The following is an 11979-nucleotide window of genomic DNA, read 5'->3' as shown; positions in this document are numbered from 1 at the left end:
TTGGGTAGGTGGTCTATCCATGGTGCAGGGCTGTGGGTCTCTTGAAGTTTGGCACTGACCATCCTGGGGGAAAACCTGCTCTTTAGTGCTCAATCGGAGCTAAAAGGAATCTGGGTTTCCCCCAGATTGCCATTTGTTCTGATATATCACTAAAGACTGGGTTTTCCATTGGAAGAGAGTGGGGCAAGGGGAAAACTCATTGGACCCATGCTTAGAAAGCGTGGGTCAAGTGGGTAACTGCTAGCACTTGTGCTTTCTAGGCACAGCACATGTGGAAGTGTGGATGAGCCCTGTATTTACATATGTGTGGATGAGCCCTGTACACACACACACACACACACACACACACACACACTTTACAATTTTTAATGTGCTGTAAGCTGCCCAGAGTGGCTGGGGCGGGAAATAAATAACAAAATCATCATCATCATTATTGTCCCAGCATAAGAGGTGACGTTGGATCCTTGTGGTGGGGCAAGCTCTCCCATTGCACCATGCCACAACCTGAGCACTGTGAAGCCTAGCATCATAGAACCACAGAGTGAGAAGAGCCTTGTAAGCCATCCCACCCAACTCCTTTCTTGATGTAGAAGTTCCTGAGCTACAGCATCCTGACAGTTATAAGATCAGTGCATCTCCTTCAGATAACATCTCAAGGATCTCAACACACACAAAACTAAAGCAGCATCTTTATTTCATACATAACAATCAGTATAAAAATGTTTATTACATAAGAGCTGTTTTGTGTACACAATATATTATATTGCTATAAGCCGATGCAAAGACTGCGCTCATACTTCATAGTTCCACTTTGTTTCCAATATATTATATTGTTTCAATGCCACAACTACACCGTATTCAATAGAGCATGCTGCAGAAATGGGAATTGGCTTTAAATTAAAAAAAGCTTTTGCCTTTATTAAACGGAACATGTAAGACTGCATCGTGCCAAAATAAAAAATAAAAATTTGTTTTTAAGGTATGTAGACACAAATCCAGGAAAAACTGTAGGTTCCAGGCCAGCGTTTTCAAAATCTCTCCCCAATTTTGGATAATCAATTTGTTCTGAGGAATTTCTTACAAGGAAAGGGGGGGGGACTCCAAGTCAATAAAGAATTGAAATATAGTACAAAAAAGAAACCGGTCCAAAAAGCGCTGAAAACAAGAAGCCTATATAACTGTGCTAGAGAAGTAAAACTTAAAAGGAATAGTAAATATCAGCTCAGTGGTTTATAACGAAGCTAGTAAAATTCAGGCCAGTAATCTTAAAATGTAATGAACAGCGTTTTAACATTCAACACATGAAAGGTTAATGAAGGCTATGAACTTTGTGTAACATAAAACGTTTCAGATGTTGGAGTTCACCAGATATAATTGGATTCAGGGGGCGCTTGCTTCTCTTCGGCCCTTTTCGGTGAAGGCGTGTACTGCCTGTGCTTGGTGCCTGTGGGCCTCAGGCCATTTGTCAGGTTGGCTCCGTACCCTGAAAAAAGACCCAGTTCAAGAATAAGGAAACTACAAATGCAGCCTCCCCCCTTTTCACTGTGAATGTTTCACATGGAAATTTCAATATGGACTTTGCGCCGGACTTCACACAGTACTACCATAAGACAAACATTTATTTCCGAAAGGCGATTTTTCTCGTTATATTTCTGGATCTGCCTTGACATGTGTACCCTGCAGTAAGGTAAAGGTAAAGGGACCCCTGACCATTAGGTCCAGTCATGACCGACACTGGGGTTACGGCGCTCATCTCGCTTTATTGGCTGAGGGAGCTGGCGTACAGCTTCCCGGTCATGTGGCCAGCATGACTAAGCCGCTTCTGGTGAACCAGAGCAGCGCATGGGAACGCCGTTTACCTTCCCGCCAGAGCGGTACCTATTTATCTACTTGCACTTTGATGTGCTTTTGAACTGCTAGGTTGGCAGGAGCAGGGACCGAGCAACGGGAGCTCACCCCATTGCGGGGATTTGAACTGCCGACCTTCTGATTGGCAAGTCCTAGGCTCTGTGGTTTAACCCACAGCGCCACCCACGTCCCTTCTGTACTCTGCAGTACTTGGTCACAAATCTACAGACAAGTAATCAAGAGGCAATTTGCTTGATTACCATATTGGCTGGAATATAAGCCTCACTTTCCCCCCAAATTCTGACTGTGAAAAGTTAAAGTGAGACTTATATTCATGACCTTACGGTATGGAGCCTGGAGCGTGGGGCAAACAGCGCCAGGAGTGCAGCAAAGCGGTGCCTGCCCCATGCGTAAGCCCCCATCCTCTCCCCCAAGGCTGGGAAGGGAGAGAGCGAAGAAGGGAAATGCGTCGGCAACGCAGCGCAGCGCAGCTCCCCCCCCCCAAGAGGAGCAGAGCAGAGAGGAATGGAATGGCTGATATTTGGGTATTTTTCTTTTTTCTCCCCCCCCTCCCTCCAATTTTAAAGGTGCGGCTTATATTAGGGTGCGTCTTATATTTGGGACAATACAGTGTTCTACAGGGGCGGCAACTAGAATAAAATATTGGGGGACCCCAGGTCAGCCCCTCCCTGCATAATCAATCACATGATTGATTATCACTGCAATGCGCTCAAATGCACCTTTGAAGGTGACCCGGAAACTACAACTAATCCAGAATGCGGCAGCTTGACTGGTGACTGGGAGCGGCCGCCGAGACCACATAACACCGGTCTTGAAAGACCTACACTGGCTCCCAGTACGTTTCCAAGCACAATTCAAAGTGTTGGTGCTGACTTTTAAAGCCCTAAATGACCTCAGTCCTGAAGGAGCGTCTCCACCCGCATCGTTCTACCCGGACACTGAGGTCCAGCTCCGAGGGCCTTCTTGCGGTTCCCTCACAGCGAGAAGCCAAGTTACAGGGAACCAGACTTTTAGAAGACATCTGAAGGCAGCCCTGTTTAGGGAAGCTTTTAATGTTTGATGCATTACTGCATTTTGATACTTTGTTGGAAGCCGCCCAGAGTGGCTGGGGAAGTCCAGCTAGATAGGCAGGGTATAAATAATAAATTAATATTATTATTATATTATTATGATGTGTCACCCCCGCCCACTTGAATGGCAAAGTCCATCAACTTTGGGAGGCCCCAGCCCCCTCAGTTGGCTCCTATCACTCCCTATAACAGTGGTAGCCATCTTTGTTATTGGGATTAACTCCCATCGCCCCTGAGCTTTGGCAGGGGCTGATGGGCGTCGGAGTCCAACAATGTCTGGAAGGTATCATGCAGGATATTCCTGATCTATATGGTGACACCAACACCAGCTGATTCCCTGAGTAGATTCTGGTAAAGTAAAGGAAGACGTAATCTTAAAGTTGGGCTTTGAATGGTGGAGGGGTACCTCCCTATGGCTGTTTAGCATTTGTTGTTCAGTCGTTTAGTCGTGTCCGACTCTTCGTGACCCCATGGACCAGAGAACGCCAGGCACTCCTGTCCTCCACTGCCCCCCGCAGCTTGGTCAGACTCATGCTGGTAACCTCGAAAACACTATCCAACCATCTCGTCCTCTGTCGCCCCCTTCTCCTTGTGCCCTCCATCTTTCCCTATGGCTGTTTAGCATGGCACAGGGAAAAAACAAAGAGATAATGAATTGCTTTTAACAGATGATCTCAGGAGACTAACGTTTAAACTATAGTTTATTTATTATATTTTTATCTTCTCCCACTCTATCCTCACAACCTGTGAGGTTAGTTAGCGAGAGAGAGAGAGAGAGAGAGAGAGAGGTCCGCTGCAAGCTCACATAAAAAGCAGAAATTATCAGGTAAGGAAATGGGTGGATTAAGTGCTGTCTAAACGCAGCCAGAGTCTGCTAAATCATCTTGGATCTGAGTACACAGTGCCTAGTAGCAACCCTGTGAGATGGGATTGGTGGGGAAAGGGTGTCAATAAACCCATACCACAGAGATTGCATATTTTATGGAGGCGAAGAGTCATATTTTGTCAATGCCACTTACTTTTATTGCAGTGCCTTCCATGCCAGCCTTCTCGACACTGGCATGTGTTAGGTTCAATACAGATCCCATATGATCCACAACCAGGTTCACATACAGCTGCAATAAGACACCTACAGTTAATATCTAAACCAAGTATTTCCTTTTCTTTTAGGATCTTCCACAGCGGCACACTAACGCATACCCACTGTTTAGCACGAACGTTACAAAATCCCGAATCTGCTGCAAAAGCTTTTTTAGGAAAAGGTCAAGTTGATTGAGCACTTACGCTTTGAACAGAGATCTCCTTGGTAGCCTTTGGAACACTTGCATTTATTTTTACCAGTACATTTGCCTCCATTTCTACACGGCTGATGGCATTTGCCTAGAAATGATTAAAAAAAAAAGGATGATTGATTTTTATTTTTTTTAAAAAAGGATGATAGCACTGCATTTATTGCCTTAAGTGAAATCTGGCCCAGCCCCACTAGAGTTGATTACAGATTTAACAGCAGTTATTACCTATGAGATGCGAATGGGACCACCACCATGATCAACAAATACTGACATCGCACACTCAGTAGACTTCGTACCCAGAATAGAGGTCTGGCTTGCACATTATATTTATACCACAGCTTAGCAGGAGTGTGAGGGCTCCAGGAAAAGAGATATTGGCTGTTTTGCTCTTCCCCAGGTCATTCAGCATCAATTTGCCCTTACCCCATGACTTCTATATCCTTAATAAACACCCGTCCACAAACCAGGCAGCCCAGTGTTGTGAAACCTAAAGCTCATTTTGGCTGCCTGTACCATCTTTTGGTACCTCAAGAAGAAGTTAGGAACCTCAAGAAGAATCTTTTCGGTTTGCTGAAAAGGGCATAAAAGGGACTCACTGATTTCACACTGATCCCCCTCAAGTCCTGCAGGACAAATACATTTTCCTGGATAAAAACATGTCCCTCCATTGAAGCAGGTCGTTGTGCAGTTTGCTGGGGAAGACAAAGCAAAAGTATGAGACAGGATATGTAGGTTTTCACCACCAGAAATGGATAGCTTTGGCAAGGTGCAACGAAGTTTGGGGTCTTTTCAAAAGCCAATCAAACCAAAGCCCCAAGGAAAGGGTAATATTCTGATTTAATGCACTCAAATGTGGATTCAGAGGTACAGCATCTCTTTTGCATGCAAGAAACTGCCATGTTCAATAAAAGGACAGCCTTGAATGAACTTTGCATGTTCATCAGAGCCACAGCTGTGATGGCAGGAAAATATAATTTTTGGTGCTAGGAGTGGTGCTCAGCCTTCGCTGAGACTGGAATCCTAAAGGGCAAACGACAAGAAAAATGAAACTGTCCCAGAATCATTGGGGCACATTCTAAGGTTAAGCTTTGCTGAGACTCGGGTAGGATGTGCTAATCAGTTCTGGTTTCTCTCCGTTTTTCATTTTTCCAACCTTAATTTCAGTTCTCCATGTTTCTCCATCAATATGAGATTAATATTTTTTTAAGTCCTCATGAAAATTCAGCAGGATTTTAATGTGAATTTCTCCTAATATACACATTTTTATGCAATCTTGTTTCCCTACTACTTCATTTTTTATATGCTATTTTCATGAACATATGCATTTTAATGGACATTTTTTTCTCAGTATATGCATTTTTTTTCAGGCTGGAGAACAGTATCGCGAAAATCAGAGAAGCACATATTTCGAAAAATGGCCGTGTTTCCAGCTCACATATTGTTTCAGAAAGTGTGGGTTGGGCAGAGCTGCCTTTAAATACAGTGGTGCCCCGCAAGACGAATGCCTCGCAAGACGAAAAACTCGCTAGACGAAAGGGTTTTCATTTTTTGAGGCGCTTCGCAAGACGAATTTCCCTATGGGCTTGCTTCGCAAGACGAAAACGTCTTGCGAGTCTTGCGAGTTTTTTCCCTTCCCCCCCTTTTTCTAAGCCGCTAAGCCGCTAATAGCCGCTAAACCGCTAAGCTGCTAATAGCCGCTAATCCGCTAATCCGCTAATAGCGCTAATCTGCTAAACCGCTAATAGGAGTGCTTCGCAAGACGAAACAACCGCAAGACGAAGAGACTGGCGGAACGGATTAATTTCGTCTTGTGAGGCACCACTGTACTAACTGAATCAAATTCCTCCCCATTCCTAGACTGTCAGCTAGGCTGTGCTGTCCGTCCTTCACTTTTCCTGCTCAAATTTTCTTGTTTGCAGTTCTCCCAATTAACTGGAGGTGATGGTGTGTTTTTTTTAATCTGCTGTGAAAGCTTTGGTGGCTTAGCCTACTGAGTGAATGGTTAAAGCTCACAGGTCTCATTGTAACCCTTTTTTTAAAGCATACCTTTGTCGCAGTTGATGCCATAGAAACCAGGTGGGCAAATACACAATCCAGGCATGACGCAGAGTCCACCATTCATGCAGTGCGGAGTACACAGAGCTGAATGGAGGGAATCAACACTATAGTGAGATGTTGGCACTGATGCAGAGAGGCAAAACCTTCAAAGCGTAAAGCACATTTTATCTTGCAACTCATATGACTCCTTAAGATGAACTGTCTCTTCTGCAGGCAAAATGAATTCAGAAGTAGTAGAAGGTGCCTGAAATCTGGTGTAATAAAACCCTTGAGCTTTGATTTTCAGACACCTGTCTCTGCAAATAACATTTTATATATATATGTGTATATATATATATATATATATATATATATATATATTTGTATTGAAGATTTCTTAGTTTACAAAAATACACGCATTGTCGCTTTTTTCACGTTGCATTTTCTACAGATCAGTTACGTTTGTTGTGAGACATTAGTGTTGCATGCAGTATTAGGTTGGGAAGAAAAGAGGGGGAAAGGGGAATGGTGACTGGGGTGGGGTGGCAATTCTTTTATTTTTCTACTTAGCGTATGTGTGGGGTTTGTGTCAGTGTAACTTGTGTGGGTTCTCTTTCTATTCGCTTGTTATATTTCCTTGGTGGTGAGACAGGTTGGGGGTGGCCTAGGGTGTGGTTGGTTGTCTTTGGTTGTCTGTAGTGAGATTTGTTTATGTGTGTGAGTGTGTGAGGAGGTAGCCATATTGATTTGTATGCTGTCATGCAAATAGCATTTTAGGCATCATTCTGCCATGGAAGACAACTATGGGCTATATCCAATGTTAGCTGCTCGCTAATGCGAAGGCTAACAGGTGAGTTTTAATGTCGCTCCACAGGGGAATCCAATGCAGCAAGTTTGCCAGCGGAAACTCATTGCTCAGCAGATGGCACCGTTTACTGTGCAACCAAGTTACCTGCTTGTGCATTTTATTGTGTGACTATGTCCTGCAGGCAGAGGAACAAGTATACCACTAATTGACTTTAACTTAGCACTGCATTGGATATAAACTGGTAATTTCATACTCTCCAACACCATGACAGCAAAATCTGGTACATCATCTTCCTGGATGCCCCCTTCTCATTTTCCTCGCCGGACATTTAGAGAGCCATGATTTTGCACCACAATTTGTTTTTTTGGGGGGGGGGGCACGGAGCCGCAAAACATGAGTTTTGGGATGCCGCACGAGATCGCAGCCCACCCAAAAGCACTTTTTCATGGGGGAAATTGCATTGTTAAATTGAGCAAGATCACAGCTCCCCAAATGGCTGCTGTTCCCTTGTGAGAAAAAAACAGGATGTCCCATCTGCGCCCCCCCCGACACTTGCGGGTTGTGTAAATTTGCTCATCCTTGTGCCTAAACACAACCACACCCAAATGGGAGAAAAGACTACCGGTCCCCAATGCATAGATACCAATGTGCTGTGAAGAGGAGACCTTTCTCATTATCATCACAAAGACCATCTATCTGGAATTTTTAGCTATGAATCCTGGGCCCCTTCCAACTCTACAATTTGATTATTCCCTATAGTTGCTGGGAATCGTGGTCAGTGAGTGTGGGCAGGTTTGGGGCAAGTGTAGTAGGTATGATTCTGCTTCCCCCTTCTGGCATGTAAATAATGTGTGAGGGAGTATGTGGGTCCAGCCAGGTTGCCCTGAGTCTATAGTGACATGGGCTTGGGCATGGTTAAGCTTTTTATTTTCATTTCATTTACATATTTATACCCTGCTTACAGTCTCAGAGGCAAACCACTTCAACCTCTAATAACGATGGAAGAATGGTGCATGAGTGCTTCACCTAAAATAAATAAATATTGAGATATGCAGAAATGCCTGCCAAAAGCAAAACAGGGACAAATTACAGGCAGGGATTTACAAGGCACAGATCTGAGGAAATCCGAACTGATTCTGGCAAACAGGGCCCGCTAGAAAGGAGAAAAGGCTATTGCACTCTCTCTCCCAGGCAGGCTGTGCCTCCGCACAGATGGAGACGCTTTCATGATCAAATTGGGACATTCTCTTCAGTAACAATAGCTGAGTAAAATAACTGTGGTACTTTTACAGCTAGTGTTCATTAGCAACAGCCTTTTACTTAATGTTTTGCCAGATGGACGCTCATTCAGTTGTTGGTCAGTCCTGTTCCGTCCTTTAAACCATTCAGCGGAGACTTCTTTATCTTTTTGTGTAAACAATCTATGTTTTCTGAGAAGCCACAGCTCGTAAAATATTTTTCTTATGCGTTTAGATTTAATTTTTGGAAGCGGCCTAAGCCACATCTGAAAATCTCTACAAAACAATATTTTGAAAGGCAGCGACTGCTTGGCTGTTCTCGCAGTGTAAATAAAAGCGCATGAAATAATTGAAGCCTTTCGATTACCTTTTTCGCAGTGAGGACCATAAAATCCATCTGGACATTCGCATACATGCCTTTCATTGCAAAACCCGCCGTTCCTGCATCCTCCAGGACATTCAGCTTCAAAGAAGATGGTAATAATTATTGGATGAATTGAATATGTGTTGTGTGAACAGTCTGATTATAGTCTGAGGTAAGAGCATCATAGTCTACTGGAGATGCAGCAGTGGGAGATGCCCAGGAAGTTAATCCCAGTGTCCGAATGATGGACATTTTGGTAGTATACATTGACTGAGATGCTCAAATAAAATGTACAAGAAAACTAGATATTCACAGGCTCGGATCCTGAGGCAGCAATCTTCAGAGGAGTACTGAAGGCAAATGAGCTGCCACATTCAACACCCTGCTGGGCTCTCTGACAGGGTAGGAGTGAAAGGAAAGTAGTGTTATCAAGAAACCCCAATCCATTTCCCGGGCTTTTATTTTCCATTTAATGATTCTCCTCACATTGGAATGCCCTGATCCATTCCCTTTGTGCCCCACCAATGTAGGAGCTCAGATATTGATGAGGCTAGGGCCAGTGGTGGGATTTCAAACTGTGTGAGACCAAAATTCGGGTGCCCCCTGCTTCTCATCTTCTGCTCTAAGTCATTGCTGTGGCACCTCCTGTGGCAACCCTCTCAGCTTGGTGCCCAGTGTGGGTGAACTGGTTGCACTTCCCTAAATTTGCCTCTGCTAGAGCCAGAGATGTTTCCATGGAATGGGATCTACAAAGTCAGATTACTCTCAAAGAGGGAGGTCTGATCTATTCTATTGCTCCGGCAAGGCCCACCTGCCTATGAGGTGAGCTGAGGCAGTGCCCCTGAAGGTGCCACAGCTGCTCCACCATCTCCAGTGGTGAGGAGAAGTGGTGGTAGCAGTGGTGGCAGCTTCTGGCGAGATTTCACAAAAATCTCACAAAATTTTGCTGGAACCCACCTTTGGGGGAGGGGTGGAGTGGAGGAACCTTCCTATGAAGCCTCTGGCTGCCCCGGACCTCCTGAGATGCCCTCCTAAAGACCATAGAATTGTAGCACTGAGGAACTTTCCCCCTTTCCTCCTTCATCCCTGTAACCCTCCCCAAAAAACCTCTCATCCTCATCTGTATTCATAGTAGAAATGGCGTCTCAGCTTGTTTCTGGTCTGACAAATGTGACCTGCTATTCCCCAGATGTGTGAGGACAATGACAAGACAGACAAACTTCCCTTCCAAGGGCAGGTTCTGGTTACCTTGCTGACAAGTCTTAAAGAAGATGGCGTTCTGTGGCGTTTGGAGTATGGTATTGCCTTCTGAATTCATGATAATGACTGTCACCTCAAATGCTGCCACGCCATCTTGTTTCCCAAGGCAGGGAAATCCAACCTGGACAACTAAAAAAAAGGGAAGGGGAGAAAGTGTGAAGAAAATAAAAGACGGTCTTACTGATTATCTGTGAAATCCGGAAATTTTTAAAAAAGACATTCCACACCAATGATAATCTACCGATAAATAAGCAAAACAAGCACAGTACTATGATCATATTGCAAAAGTGCTACAGTAGGTGCTAATGATTCAATTATCTTGTCCAATGCACTGTGGTACCCTGGTGATTTTTGAGTCAAACAAGCTGCATCTACACAGTTCACGGAACTTCTGTCTCCGTCCGTCCCCCAACTAATTGTGCCAAGGGATGTCAGTTATCAACAAGGCATGTGAGGGTAGTGGCACTGCTTTTAGGCACTGTTTTTGTGGCACTTATGTGCTGCTTATGTACACCTAACCAGTGTCAGAAACAGGTATCGGTCTGATCAAGGAGAGCTTTCATTGTGTTCTTATGACTGCCTTGTGCACCAGTGTGAGCAAACCTTGGAAGTTACAATCAATAGGGTAACCCTATAACTGGATAAATGGATTCTTGCTGCCCACCATTAAATTATTCTGAGTTCATATTCCCATTCTTAAAATAAAGAAATGGACCGGTCAAGTCTCCTTTTAAAAATAACATTTTCAACAACACTGACAAAATTCTCCACACTCTGCACTCATTGAGCAAATGATCTTAGCCTTCCATGTCGGGACATTTCCAATCTTGTTTGCAGCCGGGTCTTGTCTTTGGCTGTGGCTGACAGATCATTTTCTTTTGCTCTGAGTGATGCTTAAAGAGAATTGGTCAGGGCTGCAATATAAGATCCCTCCTATGTCCTCGGATAAGCAGGCAGCTCTGTCACACGTGGATATAGATATTTTCTAAAGTACAGTCCTATACGTATCAGAAGAAAGTTCCATTGAGTTCAATGGAATATATTCCCATTGAAGTTTGCAACTTTAGTTTCTTCAGTGCAACCACGGCTGCAGGGCAATGGTTTGAAGATGCAGGATGAAGCCATTGGTGGAAGAAGAGGAGTGCGGGGGGAGCACACCGCCCCCGGCAGCACGATCCTGGTGGGGTGCCATTGCAGCTGCCCCCCCCCCATGCTGGGCGCCATGCCCCCACAGGCGGCATGCCATGCCCCTGCCTGCTCTCCACACACACACCCCGGGGCCAGAGCATGAAGCTCCACCACTGGATGCAGCAAACCTTGCTGAAACTAAGCAGGTCTGACCAGTCTGACACCAGGATGGTACACAGCCTAGAAATCCTTTGTATGATGCCCTGGGTTGCATCATGGAAAAATAAATAAATGCAGTAACATAATCCATACTTTGCTTTAAATGTAAATATCAATGTAACAAAAGCAATAATAATAATAACAATAAGGGGATGTGGGGGGCGCTGTGGGTTAAACCACAGAGCCTAGGACTTGCCAATCAGAAGGCTGCGGTTCGAATCCCCGCGACGGGGTGAGCTCCCGTTGCTCGGTCCCTGCTCCTGCCAACCTAGCAGTTTGAAAGCACATCAAAGTGCAAGTAGATAAATAGGTACCGCTCCTGCGGGAAGGTAAACGGCGTTTCCGTGCGCTGCTCTGGTTTGCCAGAAGCGGCTTAGTCATGCTGGCCACATGACCCGGAAGCTGTACGCCGGCTCCCTCGGCCAATGAAGCAAGATGAGCGCCGCAACCCCAGAGTCAGCCACGACTGGACCTAATGGTCAGGGGTCCCTTTACCTTTTTAATAATAACAACAATAATAAGAACAATAATTATTTTATTATTTATACCCTGCTCACTCTGGGCAGCACCCAACAGAACACCAAAAACAGAATAAAACTTCAAACATTACAAACTTCTCTAAACTGGACTGCCTTGAGATGCCTACTAAAAGTCAGATAGTTGTTTATTTCCTTGACATCTGATAGGGCGTTCC

At 44.7% G+C, this 11979-nt stretch overlaps 1 protein-coding gene across 1 annotated transcript in view; it reads right to left on the bottom strand.

The window, feature by feature from the left end:
* Positions 1-677: 677 nt before the first annotated feature.
* The window catches only part of WIF1 (WNT inhibitory factor 1), a 42277-nt gene continuing 30975 nt past the window's right edge, over positions 678-11979 (bottom strand). Inside the window, exons 4-10 of the mRNA XM_079994361.1 lie at positions 9927-10067; positions 8682-8777; positions 6278-6373; positions 4828-4923; positions 4224-4319; positions 3959-4054; positions 678-1483 (exon numbers count right to left, since the gene is read on the bottom strand). Coding sequence (XP_079850487.1) covers positions 1362-1483; positions 3959-4054; positions 4224-4319; positions 4828-4923; positions 6278-6373; positions 8682-8777; positions 9927-10067 — 743 coding nt within the window. The 3' untranslated portion in view covers positions 678-1361. The remainder of the gene's footprint in view (positions 1484-3958; positions 4055-4223; positions 4320-4827; positions 4924-6277; positions 6374-8681; positions 8778-9926; positions 10068-11979) is intronic.

Source organism: Podarcis cretensis (genome assembly GCF_951804945.1).
Source record: "Podarcis cretensis genome assembly, chromosome: 10".
Classification (NCBI taxonomy): Eukaryota; Metazoa; Chordata; class Lepidosauria; order Squamata; family Lacertidae; genus Podarcis; species Podarcis cretensis.
The sequence above is the reverse complement of the archived record's forward strand: the minus strand, read 5'-3'. Positions and strand labels throughout refer to the sequence as shown.